The 22341-nt window shown below is 36.1% G+C and overlaps 1 protein-coding gene across 2 annotated transcripts in view; it reads right to left on the reverse strand.

The window, feature by feature from the left end:
* Positions 1 to 21785: 21785 nt before the first annotated feature.
* Positions 21786 to 22341, reverse strand: part of KCNJ3 (potassium inwardly rectifying channel subfamily J member 3) — a 180842-nt gene continuing 180286 nt past the window's right edge. The window contains exon 2 of one of the 2 annotated variants that reach the window (XM_060302435.1): positions 21786 to 21880. In XM_060302435.1, the coding sequence (XP_060158418.1) occupies positions 21854 to 21880 (27 nt within the window). In that variant the 3' untranslated portion in view covers positions 21786 to 21853. The remainder of the gene's footprint in view (positions 21881 to 22341) is intronic. The other variant, XM_060302434.1, reaches the window with a different exon arrangement.

Raw genomic sequence — 22341 nt, forward strand, 5'->3', positions numbered from 1 at the left:
TGTCAGCCCTACAGCCACAAGAAACTGAACTTTGCCAATGACATGAATGAGCTTAGAAGATTCTCCCTCAGACAAGAAGAGCCCAGGGAGCCAACACTTTGATTTTCTCCTTGTGTGGCCAAGAGCAGAGGAATCAGTAATGCTCACCTGGGCTTCTAACCTACACATCTATAAGCTAACATGTGTGTTTAAGCCACAAAGTTTGTGGTAATTTGTTACAGCAACAGTAAAAAACAAGTACAACATGTAAAGCAAAAAGAAGAGAAATAATGATAATTGTAGGAATAATTAAAATAGGAAAGGACAAAAAAAAGAAATAACAAAATATGGAAAAACAAGCTTCTTTGAAAACACTCATGAAAGAGAAAAAATTAAAGTGAGACTGACTTAGAAAACAAGAAACCTACATACTCTTAGAAACATGAAAATAAAATGCTAAAAACTTAGACTAATAGATATCTAGATTTATTCAAAATTATTATATTTAAGAAGGTGGTTTGGGCATAAGTTTAGAAAAACAAATAATTAGAACATGAGTCAAAAATAGACACAAACATATACAGTGACATGTTTTATGACCAAAGAAATACCACAATTTAGTGGAGAAACAAGTCTTTATCAAAAAATGGTGCTCAGTCAATTATATATCTATTAAAAAAAGAAAACAGAGCAAAACTTTGACCATTATCTCAAACCATGCATAAAAGTTAATTAGAGATGGATCTTAGACCTAAATGTTGATAATAAAACAGTAGCTTGCTAGAAGAAAACCTAGGGCAATAAATTCATAACCTTGGGATAGTAATGATTTTTTAAACAAGACACAGGAAGTAGTAACCATAAAAGAAAAACAATTTAAATAGCCTCTGTTCATCAAATGATAATAATAAGAGAATAAGAAGGAAAATCAGAATTGCAATAATATATTTGAATAAAATATATCCATAAAATTATTCAGCATGCATGGAAAAATATGTGCAACATCATTAGTCATCAAGGAAGTTCAAAGTAAAACCAGGAGATCATTATACCCCATCACAAAACTATAATTAAAAGGGCTAATGATACCAGATGTATGCCAAGGAAGAACATCTAGAACTCTTGTACATTTCTGGCAGGAGTTTAAATTGATATAAACACTAGAAAATTGGGTGTATATATATATATATATATATATATTTATCATCACACATTTATGACTAGTGTATATATCATTCTTCAATAAAAAGTTAAAAAGTAATGCTTGAGATAGACATAGTTATATGTAGTTATAAGAAAGTATTATAAACCACATTACAAAAATAAATTTGAAAAATAAAGAATTACTTCCTTAATCTAAATTGTGCATTTTAAAAACTGAATCAAAAGGATATTTTTCTCAATGCAATTAATTAGCAAAAGATATTTAGGAGGTTTAAGGATTGAAAGAAAAAAACCCGTAATTATTCATAGATGTTAGATTTTTAAACACAGAAAAATTCAAAAACAAAAAAAAATCATGAAAATTCATGAGAAATTCAGCAATATCATCAGTTATAAAATTTATATAAAATTAATATATTTTATAGACCAGGAACAAGTTAACATAATTTTTAAAATCCTACTCTAAATACCTAAATTACTATAACATATCTATAAATAAGGAAATCAAATGTCCAACATCTAAATGTATAAATTAATAAAGCTTTATTAAAAGGCATGAAAGAAAGTAAAGAATGAGAAATACAACATTTTATGGAAAAATTCAACACTTTGGAGATAATAATTCTCTCCAAATTACTCATAAATTTAACATAGCTCCAAAAGAAATACCAGCAGGGTTTTTCATAAAACTTACCAAGCTATCTAAAAGGCATATAAAGAAATGCAACAGTAGCCAAGACAATTTTAAAAAGTAATAAGTAACAGGAACTTGTCCATCATATTTCAAAATTTATCAACTAATTAAAACAATGTGGTTTCAGAGTAGTGTTAGCCAAGTATATAGTTGTGCTACAAAATAGAGAGACTAGTAAAAGACACACAAAAAATTCATGGCAATGTGGCATAAACACACCTCTGAATATTTTGGAAGGTGATTTTGGCAGAATGCTATGCATCAGCAAGGAAAGGACACACTCTTCCTATAAATGATACTAGGACAACTGGTTCTCCATATGGAGAATGATAAATTAGATACCTACCTCATAACATACTCAAAAATAAGTTCCAGATGGGTTAAATACCTATACATAAAAAGCAAAACATTGCAACATTTACAAGAAAATAAGTAAAAGCATCTTTGTGACATCAATGCAGAAAGATTTTTTTTTTAAAAAAAGGACAAAATTATCCCTATAAAGTTAAAGGAAATCTACAGTCAGAAAAATATTTGCAATGCATATAACTAATGTAATTTTGGTAGTCATTCTCCTTGTGGAAACACAACATGTACACAAGAAGAGCTGTAAAGAATGCTAGGTGCAGCATTGTTTGAAATAGTGAAAAGAAGTGAAACTTGGAAATAATATAAACACATATATATTGATATATATATGTGTATATACACGTATGTACACATATGTATACATTTTCATGGTGCCAAGTTTAAATACAGTTTTATTTAAGACATTGCATTTTCCACTTAGAATAGACTGATTAAGATGCAATGCTATTTGTTACAAATTTGGGTCCTTCAGTGTTTTATTGTGTGGAACAATGTTAAATCTATGCTAAGGTTGACTTAACTCTTCAGTGGTGGGCCCAGAGGAGGCCACACCAGATGGAAGAACTCCACCACCGGGGAAGTCCCCTGGCCTGTCTCCTGTCCTCTGGAGTTTGGTAATGATGGAATTGCAGACTTTCTAGCTCTTTCTGCAACTGTTCAGATTCTTCCTTCTCTGGAGTCTGATTCTTTTCAAGCCAGTTGATGATTTCATTACACTTATCAAGAATTTTTGTTTGTCCTCATTGTTGATCTTGTCTTGAAGTTTTTCATCTTCAACAGCTGCTTTCATGCATAAGATTCAAGCAAATTCTTGGAAAACAATTTTTCCTGCTGCTTTTAATCTTTAGCTTTGTACTTCTCAGCTTCCTCGACCATGTCCTCGGTATCTTTCTTGCTTTTATATGTATACATGTATATATATATATATATATATATATATATATATATGTATATGTATTCTACTTGTTGAAGTACATATAGGATAAACACACACACACACATATATATATATTAATTGATATATATATGTGATAAAGCCATAAACTGTAAGACTATTTGAATTAACTAATCTGATTTTTATAATACTCATGATCTAAAAGAATACTTACTAAATACATAGTAAAAGGGCAACAGAACTGTGGAGAAAAAAAATAGATTTAAAATTTATGCATAATGTTCTACTTTCATGAAAAAATTGAAGCAAAATTATATATTAACATTTGACAAATATTAGTGGGGCATACATGGATTCAGTTATATTTTATTCTGTATTTTATTACTATTGTTATTATTAATTTTCAAAGTATCAAAATAAGAATACTTTGTGTCAGGCTGCATCTCATAATTGATGCCCCTTTACCTATTTAATTTGATAGTTTCTATTTGAATCAACAGCTACATATAAAGGGTCTATTCTGTGCAAATTTATTTGCAAAGAGTAAGCATTACATATAAAATATTATCTTCATTCTCAAGCAATACTACATCATTATAAGTGATAAGTGTCATGAACTATGAAATATAAATGTATGACATGAAATGCAATGATATATGAATATGAAATATAAATGTAATAGGGCAGAAGAAACTGACACAAGTGAAGGCAATATAAATGTGCACAAATTTGTAATCTCAAATAAGCCTCAAAAATCAAAGAATTTGAAAAGAGCAATCAAGTGCATTACAAGAAAAGGAAACTAGATAAGTCAGCAAAGTGAACATTACTAGGGTCTATTTAACGAGGAGCTTCATTTAAAAGGAACAGATTTTGTATTCTGGAGCAAAGTGAGAGATAACCAGGGATTTAAAAGATGGTATTAGACGTTCATGGGTCTTGAAACTTGTCAGAGACATTAGTAGCTGATGTGTATATATTTCCTAGTTTCAACAAATTTAATCTCTCTTTATAATTAGACTTTATTTGATTGGTCCCACAATGGGGTTGGTTCCAGAGAGGCTGAATTCTGGTATCAACTTATTGTTGTCCAGAAGCTTCATCGTCAGATACAGGCTAGTTCAGAATGAGAACGAGGATGATGCTTCTACCCTTTAATAATATAAATCCTGCCTAACTTTCTACTCCCCAAATCTGTTTCCCATTAGAAATACAGATCTGTATCTCAGTGAAAGTTTAATAATTTCCTGATTAAAGGAGCCAGAGATTATTCCAAAACAGTACCATGTGGTTGAGTTGGTCAGAGTGTGTTTTATCTCCTGATCTTTCCTTTTTCCTGGACTTTTATGAGTTTATATCTGATTTGGACATTCCCCAGGTCTTCAGAAGTTCTCCCACATAGTCTTCCCTAATTCCCTCACTCCCCACCCTCTTGCTGGTTTATACTAGGAATGAACTTTTTTTCTTTTCATATAACTATGACTCTATATCTTCCAAGGACAGTTATAGATGCTTTTACTCTGAAACCAGACTGCCTGGGTTGGAATATGAGTTCTGTTAGTATCCATACAACCTCTGGCAATTTACTACATTCTTAGATTCTCGGTTTCCTCCTTATAATAAAAGATCTATCTCATAGTGTTTTTTCTGAACATTAAGTAAATTAATACCTGTTAAGCGCTTATAATAGACCCTGGCACATGGTAAGTGCTCAGAATAATTAACTGTTTGCTGCTTTTCCATCTGATATTTCTTTTACATTTCTTCCGGTAACCTCCTCTTATTTGTTTGCTCAACCTGATCTGAATATTTATGTATAGTATGCCTGCAGATTAATGCAAAATAGAAAGGTAATTTTAAATTAAATTTGGTTTCAGAATATCCATTTCTTAAATAAGCATTTTGTTCCTTAAATTTTAGAGTAAGAGTTGTTAGAAAGCTCTCTACTCCTTGTGTTGCATTAATTGAAAAGGGATTCTAAAATTAGAAAGCACTGCGTAATTAACTGTAAGATTTCTAATAATGAAATAACGCAAATATTGACTTACAAATTTAAATAATAAAAATATAGAGCATTGGGCTTCCCTGGTGGCGCAGTGGTTGAGAGTCTGCCTGCCGATGCAGGGGACATGGGTTCGAGCCCTGGTCTGGGAGGATCCCACATGCTGCGGAGCAACTGGGCCCGTGAGCCACAACTACTGAGCCTGCGCGTCTGGAGCCTGTGCTCCACAACGAGAGGCTGCGACAGTGAGAGGCCTACGCACCGCGATGAAGAGTGGCCCCCGTTCGCCGCAACTGGAGAAAGCCCTCGCACAGAAACGAAGACCCAACACAGTCAAAAATAAATAAATAAATAAATAAATAAATAAATAAATTTTAAAAAATAGAGAGAGCATTACCACCTCCAAAGCATTTATTATACCACTGATTTTTCATCATATTATTTTAATCCTTGACAATAATCAAATGTCCTCAGTTATAATGATATCTGTCATATTGCGAGTTCCCAAAGGATGGAAAATAGACTATCTCATTTTAGAATTCTCTGCCCTCTGAAATGCTATTGGGGATTGGCCATAATCATAAGAAACAAAGAAGGCTATATGAAATCTATTAATCAGAAACACCTATCCAAATTTTATAAGCACTATGGTTATTTTAATTTAATGCATCTTAAGTCATGTTTCTTGGAGTATAATTTACATAAAGTAAATATCACCTTTTGTTAAGCATGTAGTTCAATGAGTTTTGCCAAATGAATATACTACTGAAACCACATCATAATCAAGATACATTTTCATCACCTCAAACTTCCATCATGAACTTTGTACTCATTCCCTCCACCTATCCCAAATCCCTGGAAATCACTGATCTAATTTCTGTCTTTATAGTTCTGTCTTTTCCACAATGTCTTATAAATGCTATCATAAAGTATGTAGCCTTATAAATGATTTCTTTCACTTAGCCTAATGCTTTAGCGATTCATCCATATTGTTGCATATATCAGTAATTCATTCCTTTTGATTATTGAGAAGTATTCCATTGTATAGAAAAACCACATTTGTTTATCCATTGCATGTTGGTAGTCATTTGGATTGTTGCCAGTTTTGGCAATTATGAATGAAACTGCTATAGCTATTTGTGTACAGGTCTTAATGTAGATATAAGTTTTCATTTCTCTTGGGTAAATACCTAGAAGTGGCATTGTTGGTTCATATGTTGTGTATAGTTAAATTTATAAGAAACTGCCAAACTGTTTTTCAACGTGCTGTACCATACTGTTTTCCCAAAACAATGTAGGAGAGTTCCAGTTGCTCTGCATCTTCACCGGGATTTGGAATTATCAGTTTTTCTAAATTTAAACATTACAGCAGATGTGTAGAATTATCTCATCATGAGTTTAATTTGCATTTCCTTCATGACTAATTATGCTGATCATCTTTTCATGAGTTTATTTCCTATGCATATATGCTCTTTTGTTCACATCTTTAGCTCTGTAATTTGTTGGGGTGTTTTCATTTTTATTATTGAGTTGTAAGAGCTCTTCATATAGTTTGGATAAAAGTCCTTTAACAGATATGTGTTTTGCAAGTATTTTCTGCCATTCCACTGGCAGAAAATATTTTTTTACAGTGTTTTCTGAAGAGCAGACATTTTAAATTTTGATAAAGCTTAATTTATTAGCTTTTTCTTTATGATTCATGTTCTTTTTGTTCTAAGAAATATTTGCCTAACCTAAGGTACAAAAACTGTTACAGTTTTATGTTTTACCTTTAGATCTATGTCTTCAAGTTAATTTTGTATATAATGTGATGTAAAAGTAAAAATTTACTTTTTGCATATGGAAGTTCATTTATTACAGCACCCTTTGTTCAAAAGACTATTCTTTTTCCCTTTGAATTAATTTGACCCCATTGTCAAAAATCAATAAACTTATATATGTGGGTATATTTCTGGACTCTGTTATGTTTCACTGATACATATGTCTTTCCTTTTCTAAAACAACACTGCCTTGAATTCTCTTAGGTTTTGTTTTTCTGAAATGTTTTCATTTACAGCAAGTCTTGGGATTTAATATTCTGTGTTCTCCAATTTATTTGTTAGTTTTTAAATTTGCTTTGGCCGTTCTGGTGTTGTCCATATAAATTTTATAATTGAATGGTCAATTTCTACAAAAAAAATTCAGGAAATTGGTTGAGATTGCACTGATTCTATAGATCATTTTGGAAAGAATTCGATATCTAAACACTATTTTCTTCCAGTCCCCAATCATGGTACATATTTGCATTTACTTAGGTCTTCTTTAATTTATCTCCACAATGTTTTGCAGGTTTTAGTGTAGAAATCTCTAAATCTTCCATCTTCTCTATATTATTATAAGAAGTATTGTTTAATTTCAATTCCCAATGTCTCATTGTAGTCTTCAAATAAAAAATCTTATATTTTCCTGTCCAAGCATGATGTCCCTGGGTAGGTGGGGGATGGAGGTTAATGCACAAAAGGAGGGACTATAGCTAACTTCATAGAGAATCTATTTATAAAGGCAAAATTTAAAAATAATAATATATGAAGCCCATTATAATTTTCTATTATCTTTTATAAGTCTACTTTAACAATGAACTCAAGATGGAAACTATAACAGTTTACATACTGGTCTTAGTTATCCTTCTGTGACAAAAGGTCAAAAATGGTCAGCAGTGGTAGGTTATTATACCAAAAATTTTTTTTAAGTCTACATTATCTCTCATTCAAATATAAGGCTTTAACATGTGAATAATATCACATTTGTATTCTAGCATTTTAACAAGTAATAACATGTTTTTGAAGAATCCACTTCCATATTTAGAAATTGATAATGAAACACCCTAAAAAATAAAAGTAATGCAAAAATTATGAAATAATCTGCCAGAACTTTGAGATAAAATTCTCATCAATCTAGGTGTGAAATAAAGTAAAGTAAAATAATTACTTTACTTTATTATATATGAATAAACATCATTTAAGAGTTTATCATATTATATATGAATAAACATCATTTAAGAGTTATAAAAATAGCTGTCCAGCACCACTTATTGAAGAGGTTGTTTTTTCTCCATTGCATATTCTTGCCTCTTTTATCATAACTAAGGTGACCATATGTCAGTGGGTTTATCCCTGGGCTTTCTATCCGGTTCCATTGATCTATATTTCCATTTTTGTGCCAGTACCATACTGTCTTGATTACTGTAGCTTTGTAGTATAGTCTGAAGTCCAGGAGCCTGATTTTTCTTTCTCAAGATTGCTTTGGCTATTTGGGGTCTTTTGTGTTTCCATACAAATTGTGAAATTTTTTGTTCTAGTTCTGTGAAAAATGCCAGTGGTAGTTTGATAGGGATTGCATCTGTAGATTGCTTTGGGTAGTAGAATCATTTTCACAATGTTGATTCTTCCAATCCAAGAACATGGTATATCTTTCCATCTGTTTGTATCGTCTTTAATTTCTTTCATCAGTGTCTTATATTTTTCTGCAGCCAGACACTATAAAACTCTTAGAGGATAATATAGGCAGAACACTCTATGACATAAATAACAGCAAGATCCTTTTTGACCCACCTCCTAGAGAAATGGAAATAAAAACAAAAATAAACAAATGGGACCTAATGAAACTGCAAAGCTTTTGCACAGCAAAGGAAACCATAAACAAGACCAAAAGACAACCCTCAGAATGGGAGAAAATATTTGCAAATGAAGCAACTGACAAAGGATTAATCTCCAAAACATACAAGCAACTCATGTAGCTCAATATCAAAAAAACAAACAACCCAATCCAAAAATGGGCAGAAGACATAAATAGACATTTCTCCAAAGAAGATATACAGATTGCCAACAAACACATGACAGAATGCTCAACATCACTAATAATTAGAGAAATGCAAATCAAAACTACAATGAGGTATCACCTCACACCGGTCAGAATGGCTGTCATCAAAAAATCTACAAACCATAAATGCTGGAGAGGGTGTGGAGAAAAGGGAACCCTCCTGCACTGTTGGTGGGAATGTAAATTGATACAGGCACTATGGAGAACAGTATGGAGGTTCCTTAAAAAACTAAATTAGAACTACCATACGACCCAGCAATCCCACTACTGGGCATATATCCTGAGAAAACCATAATTCGAAAAGAGTCATGTACCACAATGTTCATTGCAGCTCTATTTACAATAGCCAGGACATGGAAGCAACCTCAGTGTCCATTAATAGATGAATGGATAAAGAAGATGTGGCACATATATACAATGGAATATTTCTCAGCCATAAAAAGAAATGAAACTGGGTTATTTGTAGTGAGGTGAATGGACCCAGAGTCTGTCATACAGAGTGAAATAAGTCAGAAAGAGAAAAACAAATACTGTGTGCTAACACATATATATGGAATCTAAAAAAAAATAAATAAATGGTCCTGAAGAACCTAGGGACAGGACAGGAATAAAGACGGTGATGTAGAGAATGGACTTGAGGACATGGGGAATGGGAAGGGTTAACTGATACAAAGTGAGAGCATGGCATGGACATATATACACTACCAAATGTAAAATAGATAGTGGGAAGCAGCCACATAGCACAGGGAGATCCTCTCAGTGCTTTGTGACCACCTAGAGTGGTGGGATAGGGAGGGTGGGAGGGAGGGAGATGCAAGAGGGAAGAGATATGGGGATATATGTATATGTATAGCTGATTGATTTTGTTACAAAGCAGAAACTAACACACCATTGTATAGCAATTATTCTCCAGTAAAGATGTTAAGAAAAAAAGAGATAAAAATGTTGCGTCATAAAATAAAGATTGAGTTCAGTGGAAATATCCTACTATATATTAGTGTCAATAATTACATATTTGATCCTTCACAATATACATTTTTTGTCCATCTAAATACAAACATTTGGCTAATCTATATTTCTGAGGTCTGAGGGTATTATAATTTTATTTTCTGGCCCATATGACTCCACACTATTTTCAACTGAATGAGAAAATTACCTAAACTGTTCTGAAAGCTAAGATATGATTATGTTTTTATTAATACTTTTGTTTTGATTGAGGTTGCTAGAGTTGTAAATCTAAATGTCATAAAGAAAATAGAAGGACAAAATTATGAAAGAAATATGAACAGATATTTCACTGAAGGGACTATAAGTTGGCAAAAAGAACATGAAAAAAGTTTGACATCATTAGCCATTAGGGAATGAAACCCTCAATGAGATATCACTACACACCTATCACGATGACTAAAATTTTAAAAATAATGAGAAAAACAAATGCTGGCAAGGATAAATAGTGACAAAAACAAATGCTAGCGGGAAATTCTAGATAACTTATACACTACCGGTAGAAATGTAAAAGAATACAGATAGTCTGGAACACAGTTTAGCGGTTTCTTAAAAACTAAACACGCGAGGACCGAGGCGGAAGATGGCGGAAGAGTAAGACGCGGAGATCACCTTCCTCCCCACAGATACACCAGAAATACATCTACACGTGGAACAACTCCTACAGAACACCTACTGAAGGCTGGCAGAAGACCTCAGACCTCCCAAAAGGCAAGAAACTCCCCACGTACCTGGGTAGGGCAAAAGAAAAAACAGAGACAAAAGAATAGGGACGGCACCTGCACCAGTGGGAGGGAGCTGTGAAGGAGGAAAAGTTTCCACACTCTAGGAAGCCCCTTCGAGGGCGGAGACTGCGGGAGGCGGAGGGGGGAGCTTCGAAGCTGCGGAGTGCACAGCAACGGGTGCGGAGGGCAAAGCGGGGAGATTCCCGCACAGAGGATCGGTGCCGACCGGCACTCACCAGCCCGAGAGGCTTGTCTGCTCACCCGCCGGGGCGGGCGGGGCTGAGAGCTGAGGCCGGAGCGCAGGGAGAGGACTGGGGTTGGCGGCTTGAACATAGCCTGAAGGGGTTAGTGCACCACAGCTAGCCGGGAGGGAGTCCGGGGAAAAGCCTGCACCAGCAGAAGAGGCAGGAGACTTTTTCTTCCCTCTTTGTTTCCTGGGGCGTGAGGAGAGGGGTTTAAGAACGCTGCTTAAAGGAACTCCAGAGACGGGCGCGAGCCGCGGCTAAAAGCGCGAACCCCAGAGACGGGCGCGAGCCGCGGCTGAAAGCTCGGAATCCAGAGACGGGCGCGAGCCGCGGCTGAAAGCGCGGAATCCAGAGACGGGCGCGAGCCGCGGCTGAAAGCGCGGAATCCAGAGACGGGCGCGAGCCGCGGCTGAAAGCGCGGAATCCAGAGACGGGCGCGAGCCGCGGCTGAAAGCGCGGAATCCAGAGACGGGCGCAAGCCGCGGCTAAAAGCGCGGACCCCAGAGGCGGGCGGGAGACGTTAAGGCTGCTGCTGCCGCCACCGAGGGGCCTGTGTGCGAGCACAGGTCACTCTCCACACCCCTCTTCCGCGGAGGCTGTGCAGCCCGCCACTGCCGGGTTCCCGGGATCCAGGGACAACTTCCCCGGGAGAGCGCACAGCGCGCCTCAGGCTGGTGCAAAGTCACGCCGGCCTTTGCCACCGCAGGCCCGCCCCGCACTCTGTGCCCCTCCGTCCCCGCCGGCCTGAGTGCGCCAGAGCCCCCAATCAGCGGCTCTTTTAACCCCATCCTGTCTGAGCAAAAAACAGACGCCCTCCAGCGATCTACACGCAGTGGCAGGGCCAAATCCAAAGCTTAGCCCTGGGAGCTGTGAGAACAAAGAAGAGAAAGGGAAATCCCTCCCAGCAGCCTCAGAAGCAGCGGATTAAAGCTCCACAATCAACTTGATGTACCCTGCATCTGTGGAATACCTGAATAGACAACCAATCATCCCAAATTAAGGAAGTGGACTTTAGGAGCAAGATCTATGATTTTTTCCCCTTTCCTCTTTTTGCGAACGTGTATGTGTATGCTTCTGTGTGAGATCTTGTCTGTATAGTCTTGCTTCCACCATTTGTCCTAGGGTTCTATCCGTCCATGTTTTTTTTTTAAATTTTTTTCTTAATAATTAATTTTAATAACCTTATTATACTTTACCTTCGTTCTTTCTTTCTTTCTTTCCGTCCTTCCTTCCCTCCTTTAGACAACGAATCATCCCAAATTGAGGAGGTGGTCTCTGACAGCAAGATTTAGGATTTTTCCCCATTTACCTCTTTTAGTGAGGGTGTATGTGTATGCTTCTGTGTAAGATTTTGTCTGTATAGCTTTGCTGCCAACATTTGTCCTAGGTTCTTTCCGTCCCTTTTTTTTTTTTTCTAAATAAGAAGTTTTTAATTCAATAACTTTATTATACTGTATTTTATTTTTACTGTATCTTCTTTCTTTCTGTCTTTTTTCCTTCTTTCCCTCCTTCCTTCCCTCTTCCCTCCCTCCCTCCCTTCTTTCCTTCTTGCCTTCTTTCCTTCTTTGCTTCTTTCTTTCTTTCTTCCTTCCTTCCTACCCTCCTTTCCTTCTTTCTTTCCTCATACTTCTACTAATTCCCTCTACTTTTTCTCCCTTTTATCCTGAGCCTGTGGATGAAAAGCTTTTGGTGCTCCAGCCAGGAGGCAGGGCTCTGCCTCTGAGGTAGGAGAGCCAACTTCAGGACACTGATCAACAAGAGACCTCCCAGCTCCACATAATATCAAACAGCGAAAATCTCCCAGAGACCTCCATCTTAACACCAGCACCCAGCTTCACTCAACGACCAGCAAGCCACAGTGCTGGAAAACCTATGCCAAACAACTAGCAAAACAGGAACACAACCCCACCCATTAGCAGAGAGGCTGCCTAAAATCATAATAAGGCCACAGACACCCCCAAACACACCACCAGACGTGAACCTGACCACTAGAGAGACAAGATCCAGCCTCATCCACCACAACACAGGCACTAGCCCCCTCCACCAGGAAGCCTACACAACCCACTGAACCAACCTTAGCCACTAGAGACAGACATCAAAAACAGGAGGAACCACAAACCTGCAGCCTGCAAAAAGGAGACCCCAAACACAGTAAGATAAGCAAAATGAGAAGACAGAAAAACACACAGCAGATAAAGGAGCAAGATAAAAATGCACCAGACCTAACAAATGAAGAGGAAATAGGCAGTCTACCTGAAAGAGAATTCAGAATAATGATAGTAAGGTTGATCCGAAATCTTGGAGATAGAATGGACAATAGATTGGACAAAATGCAAGAATCAGTTAACAAGGACCTAGAAGAACTAAAGATGAAACAAGCAACGATGAACAACACAATAAATGAAATTAAAAGTACTCTAGATGGGATCAATAGCAGAATAACTGAGGCAGAAGAACGGATAAGTGACCTGGAAGATAAAATAGTGGAAATAACTACTGCAGAGCAGAATAAAGAAAAAAGAATGAAAAGAACTGAGGACAGTCTCAGAGACCTCTGGGACAACATTAAACGCACCAACATTCGAATTATAGGGGTTCCAGAAGAAGAAGAGAAAAAGAAAGGGACTGAGAAAATATTTGAAGAGATTATAGTTGAAAACTTCCCTAATATGGGAAAGGAAATAGTTAATCAAGTCCAGGAAGCACAGAGAGTCCCATACAAGATAAATACAAGGAGAAATACGCCAAGACACATATTAATCAAACTGTCAAAAATTAAATACAAAGAAAGCATATTAAAAGCAGCAAGGGAAAAACAACAAATAACACATAAGGGAATCCCCATAAGGTTAACAGCTGATCTCTCAGCAGAAACCCTACAAGCCAGAAGGGAGTGGCAGGACATACTGAAAGTGATGAAGGAGAAAAACCTGCAGCCAAGACTACTCTACCCAGCAAGGATCTCATTCAGATTTGATGGAGAAATTAAAACCTTTACAGACAAGCAAAAGCTGAGAGAGTTCAGCACCACCAAACCAGCTTTACAACAAATGCTAAAGGATCTTCTCTAGGCAAGAAACACAAGAGAAGGAAAAGACCTATAATAACGAACCCAAAACAATTTAGAAAATGGGAATAGGAACATACATATCAATAATTACCTTAAATGTAAATGGACTAAATGCTCCCACCAAAAGACACAGATTAGCTGAATGGATACAAAAACAAGACCCTTATATATGCTGTCTACAAGAGACCCACTTCAGACCTAGAGACACATACAGACTGAAAGTAAGGGGATGGAAAAAGATATTCCATGCAAATGGAAGCCAAAAGAAAGCTGGAGTAGCAATTCTCATATCAGACAAAATAGACTTTAAAATAAGGACTATTAAAAGAGACAAAGAAGGACACTACATAATGATCAAAGGATCGATCCAAGAAGAAGATATAACAATTGTAAATATTTATGCACCCAACATAGGAGCACCTCAGTACATAAGGCAAATACTAACAGCCATAAAAGGGGAAATCGACAGTAACACATTCATAGTAGGGGACTTAAACACCCCACTTTCACCCATGGACAGATCATCCAAAATGAAAATAAATAAGGAAACACAAGCTTTAAATGATACATTAAACAAGATGGACTTAATTGATATTTATAGGACACTCCATCCAAAAACAACAGAATACACATTTTTCTCAAGTGCTCATGGAACATTCTCCAGGATAGATCATATCTTAGGTCACAAATCAAGCCTTGGTAAATTTAAGAAAATTGAAATTGTATCAAGTATCTTTTCTGACCACAACGCCATGAGACTAGATATCAATTACAGGAAAAGATCTGTAAAAAATACAAACACATGGAGGCTAAACAATACACTACTTAATAATGAAGAGATCACTGAAGAAATCAAAGAGGAAATCAAAAAATACCTAGAAACAAATGACAATGGAGACACAACGACCCAAAACCTGTGGGATGCAGCAAAAGCAGTTCTAAGGGGGAAGTTTATAGCAATACAAGCCCACCTTAAGAAGCAGGAAACATCTCGAATAAACAACCTAACCTTGCACCTCAAGCAATTAGAGAAAGAAGAACAAAAAAACCCCAAAGCTAGCAGAAGGAAAGAAATCATAAAAATCAGATCAGAAATAAATGAAAAAGAAATGAAGGAAACAATAGCAAAGATCAATAAAACTAAAAGCTGGTTCTTTGAGAAGATAAACAAAATAGATAAACCACTAGCCAGACTCATCAAGAAAAAAAGGGAGAAGACTCAAATCAATAGAATTAGAAATGAAAAAGGAGAGGTAACAACTGACACTGCAGAGATAAAAGAGATCATGAGAGATTACTACAAGCAACTCTATGCCAATAAAATGGACAATCTGGAAGAAATGGACAAATTCTTAGAAATGCACAACCTGCCAAGACTGAATCAGGAAGAAATAGAAAATATGAACAGACCAATCACAAGCACTGAAATTGAAACTGTGATTAAAAATCTTCCAACAAAAAAAAGCCCAGGACCAGATGGCTTCACAGGCGAATTCTATCAAACATTTAGAGAAGAGCTAACACCTATCCTTCTCAAACTCTTCCAAAATATAGCAGAGGGAGGACCACTCCCTAACTCCTTCTACGAGGCCACCATCACCTTGATACCAAAACCAGACAAGGATGTCACAAAGAAAGAAAACTACAGGCCAATATCACTGATGAACATAGATGCAAAAATCCTCAACAAAATACTAGCAAACAGAATCCAACAGCACATTAAAAGGATCATACACCATGATCAAGTGGGGTTTATTCCAGGAATGCAAGGATTCTTCAATATACGCAAATCTATCAATGTGATAAACCATATTAACAAATTGAAGGAGAAAAACCATATGATCATCTCAATAGATGCAGAGAAAGCTTTTGACAAAATTCAACACCCATTTATGATAAAAACCCTGCAGAAAGTAGGCATAGAGGGAACTTTCCTCAACATAATAAAGGCCATATATGACAAGCCCACAGCAAACATCATCCTCAATGGTGAAAAACTGAAAGCATTTCCACTAAGATCAGGAACAAGACAAGGTTGCCCACTCTCACCACTATTATTCAACATTGTTTTGGAAGTTTTAGCCACAGCAATCAGAGAAGAAAAGGAAATAAAAGGAATCCAAATTGGAAAAGAAGAAGTAAAGCTGTCACTGTTTGCAGATGACATGATCCTATACATAGAGAACCCTAAAGATGCTACCAGAAAACTACTAGAGCTAATCAATGAATTTGGTAAAGTGGCAGGATACAAAATTAATGCACAGAAATCTCTGGCATTCCTATATACTAATGATGAAAAATCTGAAAGTGAAATCAAGAAAACACTCCCATTTACCATTGCAACAAAAAGAATAAAATATCTAGGAATAAACCTACCTAAGGAGACAAAAGACCTGTATGCAGAAAATTATAAGACACTGATGAAAGAAATTAAAGATGATATAAATAGATGGAGAGATATACCATGTTCTTGGATTGGAAGAATCAACATTGTGAAAATGACTCTACTACCCAAAGCAATCTACAGATTCAATGCAATCCCTATCAAACTACCACTGGCATTTTTCACAGAACTAGAACAAAAACTTTCACAATTTGTATGGAAACACAAAAGACCCCGAATAGCCAAAGCAATCTTGAGAACGAAAGAAGGAACTGGAGGAATCAGGCTCCCTGACTTCAGACTATACTACAAAGCTACAGTCATCAAGACGGTATGGTACTGGCACAAAAACAGAAAGATAGATCAATGGAACAGGATAGAAAGCCCAGAGATAAACCCATGCACATATGGACACCTTATCTTTGATAAAGGTGGCAGTAATGTACAATGGAGAAAGGACAGCCTCTTCAATAAGTGGTGCTGGGAAAACTGGACAGGTACATGTAAAAGTATGAGATTAGATCACTCCCTAACACCATACACAAAAATAAGCTCAAAATGGATTAAAGACCTAAATGTAAGGCCAGAAACTATCAAACTCTTAGAGGAAAACATAGGCAGAACACTCTATGACATAAATCAAAGCAAGATCCTTTCTGACCCACCTCCTAGAGTAATGGAAATAAAAACAAAAATAAACAAATGGGACCTAATGAAACTTCAAAGCTTTTGCACAGCAAAGGAAACCGTAAACAAGACCAAAAGACAACCCTCAGAATGGGAGAAAATATTTGCAAATGAAGCAACCGACAAAGGATTAATCTCCAAAATTTACAAGCAGCTCATGCAGCTCAATAACAAGAAAACAAACAACCCAATCCAAAAATGGGCAGAAGACCTAAATAGACATTTCTCCAAAGAAGATATACAGACTGCCAACAAACACATGAAAGAATGCTCAACATCATTAATCATTAGAGAAATGCAAATCAAAACTACAATGAGATATCATCTCACACCAGTCAGAATGGCCATCATCAAAAAATCTAGAAACAATAAATGCTGGAGAGGGTGTGGAGAAAAGGGAACACTCTTGCACTGCTGGTGGGAATGTGAATTGGTTCAGCCACTATGGAGAACAGTATGGAGGTTCCTTAAAAAACTACAAATAGAACTACCATATGACCCAGCAATCCCACTACTGGGCATATACCCTGAGAAAACCAAAATTCAAAAAGAGTCATGTACCAAAATGTTCATTGCAGCTCTATTTACAATAGCCCGGAGATGGAAACAACCTAAGTGCCCGTCATCGGATGAATGGATAAAGAAGATGTGGCACATATATACAATGGAATATTACTCAGCCATAAAAAGAAACGAAATTGAGCTATTTGTAATGAGGTGGATAGACCTAGAGTCTGTCATACAGAGTGAAGTAAGTCAGAAAGAAAAAGACAAATACCGTATGCTAACACATATATATGGAATTTAAGAAAAAAATGTCATGAAGAACCTAGGGGTAAAGCAGGAATAAAGACGCAGACCTCTTAGAGAACGGACTTGAGGTTATGGGGAGGGGGAAGGGTGAGCTGTGACAGGGCGAGAGAGAGTCATGGGCATATACACACTAACAAACGCAGTAAGGTAGATAGCTAGTGGGAAGCAGCCGCATGGCACAGGGATATTGGCTCGGTGCTTTGTGACAGCCTGGAGGGGTGGGATGGGGAGGGTGGGAGGGAGGGAGACGCAACAGGGAAGACATATGGGAACATAGGTTTATGTATGACTGATTCACTTTGTTATAAAGCAGAAACTAACACACCATTGTAAAGCAATTATACCCCAATAAAGATGTTAAAAAAAAAAAAAAAAACTAAACACGCAACTACTGTAACTGTGTTGCATTCACACATGGAATATCATTTAACAATAAAAAATAACAAACTTTTGATACATGCGGTGAGTTGAATAAATTTCCAAACAACTGTGGATGAGAAACCCAATCCCGAAAGGTTACATATTCTATATTTCTATTGCTATAACATTTTTGTGATAACAAAATTATAGAACTGGAGAACAGATTAGTAGTCACCAAGAGTCAGGGACAGAGTGGACATATAAGGATGTGGTGTAGCTCTGAAAGGTCAGCATGAGGGATCCTTGTGGTAATGGAAATGTTCTGCATCTCAACTATGTCAATGAACTCTATCTTATGCACTTGAAAATACAGTAGTAACATCCATTTATTGAAAAAATATATGTATATTTCAAGTATAAATTGAACAAGTGTAAATCTTATTGATCTGCAAAGACATTTGCCACGTGGATTTTTTACACTGTTTTTGTAAAGAGAGATGTTACTATTATATCATGCTTAAAGTGCTAATTTGTGTGTGGCATTATTAATGTTATTAATAGTATCATTTATATTAACAACAACCATTCAGTTTTTGCATTTATTTTTCCCAACTACTATTACTAATATCAATGTTTCTTTGATGAATATTCCTATCCATATTTATTCATGCTTTCTTCCATATTTTTTGTGAGATATATTCTCACAGGAAAATTGCTTAGGGGCTAAGTATGTTCTAATTTTTGAAATATACTGAAATATACTGCAAAATTGCCATCCAGTAAAGTTTGTCATAGAACCTTCCCATCAAAAGTATGTGAATGTTTCCATGTATCCAGTATTAGTAGACCTTGAGGAGTGGCCACTAGCCAGGAAACTCACTTTGACAAACCCAGTGTAAAATTGCTAGCCATTATTGTGATAGAGACTAAGGGTATTCAAGTGATGAGAACTTTTTCAAGTTTGAATAACACAGAGTGAAGCAGAAAGATGGAAAGAGGGAATTTGCACTGCTTAAACACCTAAGAAAGAATTCAAGCCAAAATGGTGTAAAGTTAATGTAGTTTATGGACAGGTTGCTTTCTGCAAACAACAAATGATTACATTGCTTCAGATAAGTTAATATAACAAAAAAATCATCTGTGTGTTAGTGTCTCAAATTAACAATGTGTTACATATTTTCAGCCTATAGTTTTGGGGAACATAATTCTGATGAGTTTAATTTTAGTGCCAAGTGATTCAGCCGCCAGGTTACATTGATCATGTCCCAATTCATTCCTCCTAGAGCTTCCCTACATGTAGCCATTGGGCTTATGTCCTGCTTTGCTCCACATTAGATCCGAGGTATTTTCTGAAAGCAAAGAGATTTTGAAAGGGACAGACTTACTGTAGCTCAGCAAATCCCAGTGAAGATAGAAAGACACCAACAGAAGCTCACTAGCTTCAAAAAATATCATCAAGAAAAAGACTTTAATTTTTCAAATGTAGTAGACAACTTATTGCTAAACAATCTAGAGTTTGTTATTCTTTATTTTGGATGGATATAGCAGTTTTAGTGGCTCAATCCCATACAAATTATTTAGATAATCCTAGAAAATAAATTTTAAACATAGAAGTTGCCTTTATATCATTACGCTTCGAAAAATAGTTTCATGGAATAGAGGGTGACATGCAGCTCACAAAGTTGTAAACACAGTCAGGTAGCCCTGGAATGTAATCCTGACTGAAACCATCCTTTTGCAGCTATGACATTAACAATCTATCACCTCTTTAATCTTTCTTTTCCTTATCTATAAAAGTCAAAAGAAAACCTGCCTTGCAGGGTTTCTGTGGTAATTATAGATAATGTTATATATAGTGCCTGACACAAGAAAGCTAATAAATAACTATTATTTACAGTGTCTATCATAAAATTGGTCCTGACAGGTGATGTCACCTAACAAGCTGAATTATTATTATGTGCTGCATTATCTATGTCTGCCCACTAAACTGTAAGTTCCCTGAGTACAGAAACCATGTCTTATCTCTGTGCCTTATTATCTAACACATGGTTGTTACTCCGTAAATGTTTCCTGGGATCAAGGGGAAAATGCCTCAAATTCCTAAAACCACCTTAATGTCAGATGCAGGGATTACCATAATCAATTTAAGGATATGAATAAAATGTTTCTATGAGTAAGGTAGCCCATATAGATTTTATGTAATTTGATTTACCACTAGTATAATATTTTTATAAAGCCAATCAATGTATCCAAAAACAAACCAAAGTTCAATTTTTATCACCCATTCTTATGTGTAATTATTAATATCTTGGAGCCTTACAGCCAGGGTTTGATAAATGTTTCCGAATTTAATTGCATATGTGTAGCCAAATCTACCCCAACACTTTAATAATTTCCTGAACCACTTTTAATGTATCACGAAGAAGCTAAACTATATATTAAAAATCGTAAAAGGAACATATTTTAAAACTCTATATATTACAAGATATGGAGAATACAAGATAATGGAGAAAAATGATTGTATTGAGAATCACAGGTGAGAAATCAACCTTGACCTCCCTGTATTTCTCTCGGATGATGACGTAATGTAGATGCAATACTGTTGACTAGCGAACTGATGCCAGTTGTAGTTACTTCATATGAACATGCCTAAATGCTATCAGTCTCTTTGCTTACTATTTTTTATTATGTATTTATTATATTATATATGGTACATGTTATAATGTAATACATTATTTGTTGCATTAATATTATATAATATTAAACTATTTTATATAATGCCAATTAAATATACATTTTTCTCATTACTATTGTATACTGTCTACTATTCACTTGCCTAAATAATCAGCACAGACCCACAAAGTATGAAAGTTTTGAGAACTTTCTGACCCTCATTTACTTTTTTATGAGTTTTAATTTACTCATCGCTTCTTCTATCACTTTATTCCTAACTTTTCACAGTATATGTGTGTATCTATTTGCATAGTCTCTAGCCTATCTGACCCCGCTCCCCACCTCCAGTAAAGTCTCTGCTCTTCATGAAGCAGGGCTCTCACAGTGCTGTCTTACAGACCTAAATCCTAAATGTGCCCTATGGTTTATACTTCCAAGGTTCTGCTATAAAGATATATTTCAATGTGATGATTAATGTGATAAACTGTATTAATATGTTCTTAGGTAGAAATGGCAGGTGACAGTCCTCCTTGTGTAGGTCACTCCTATACAGTTTTGAAGTGACCTTGTAGAGTAAAGGTCATCCACATTGCCGAGCGTTTCAGGCTATAAGGCAAGTGAAGTTAGAACCTCATGTCAGTTTCACCATCTATTCAACAGCATTTAGCTAGAAACACAGAAGCGGTTCTTTCCTCATATTTCCACATTCACAGCACCCAGACAATCATGAAGTTGAGACCATTCTCCCACTTACGTATTTCTTAAATCCCTTGTCTTCTATCCCACTAGCTTCCCTCTAACCAAGGAACTCATCATCATACTTTGCCTGAACACCCAATAGCTGCATCACTGGTTCCTGGTACCTGAGTCCTTCTGTCATCACGTCTGTCAGGGAGACATCATGTAAATCACATCATTTTCACGCCTTTGTTCAAACTTCTTCAATGGTTCTCTTCACCTGAAAGAGAAATTTTCACATTTACTACATGGCATGCAGGGCCTTTGTCATTTGGCCCCCTTGCCCACCACTACCACCCCCAAGCTTTATGCTACAGGAATTTATAATTCTTTGCAGTCTCCAAAGCACAATTCCCATTTGCATTACCATCTTTGCATTTGCTGTTCTTTTCTCAGAAATACTCAACCTGACTTACTTATGGAAAAAATCTTACTCTTCTTTCAAGTCTTAGGTTACTGTTGCCTGTTCTGTGACACTCTATGTTGCTCTTACAAATCAACCTAATATCTTCTTCGATTATTTTCCCACCTTTTCTCATATATTATTCTCATTATTATTAGTGTCTTTATAATTTTTAATTTGCATACCTATCTAATAAACTGCATACTTTTTTGAGGACGGGGATTAATTATTGTCATCACTGTGCTCCTAGACACTAGCATAGTCATAGTACATATTAG

This window comes from Globicephala melas, chromosome 7 (genome assembly GCF_963455315.2).
Source record: "Globicephala melas chromosome 7, mGloMel1.2, whole genome shotgun sequence".
Lineage (NCBI taxonomy): Eukaryota > Metazoa > Chordata > Mammalia > Artiodactyla > Delphinidae > Globicephala > Globicephala melas.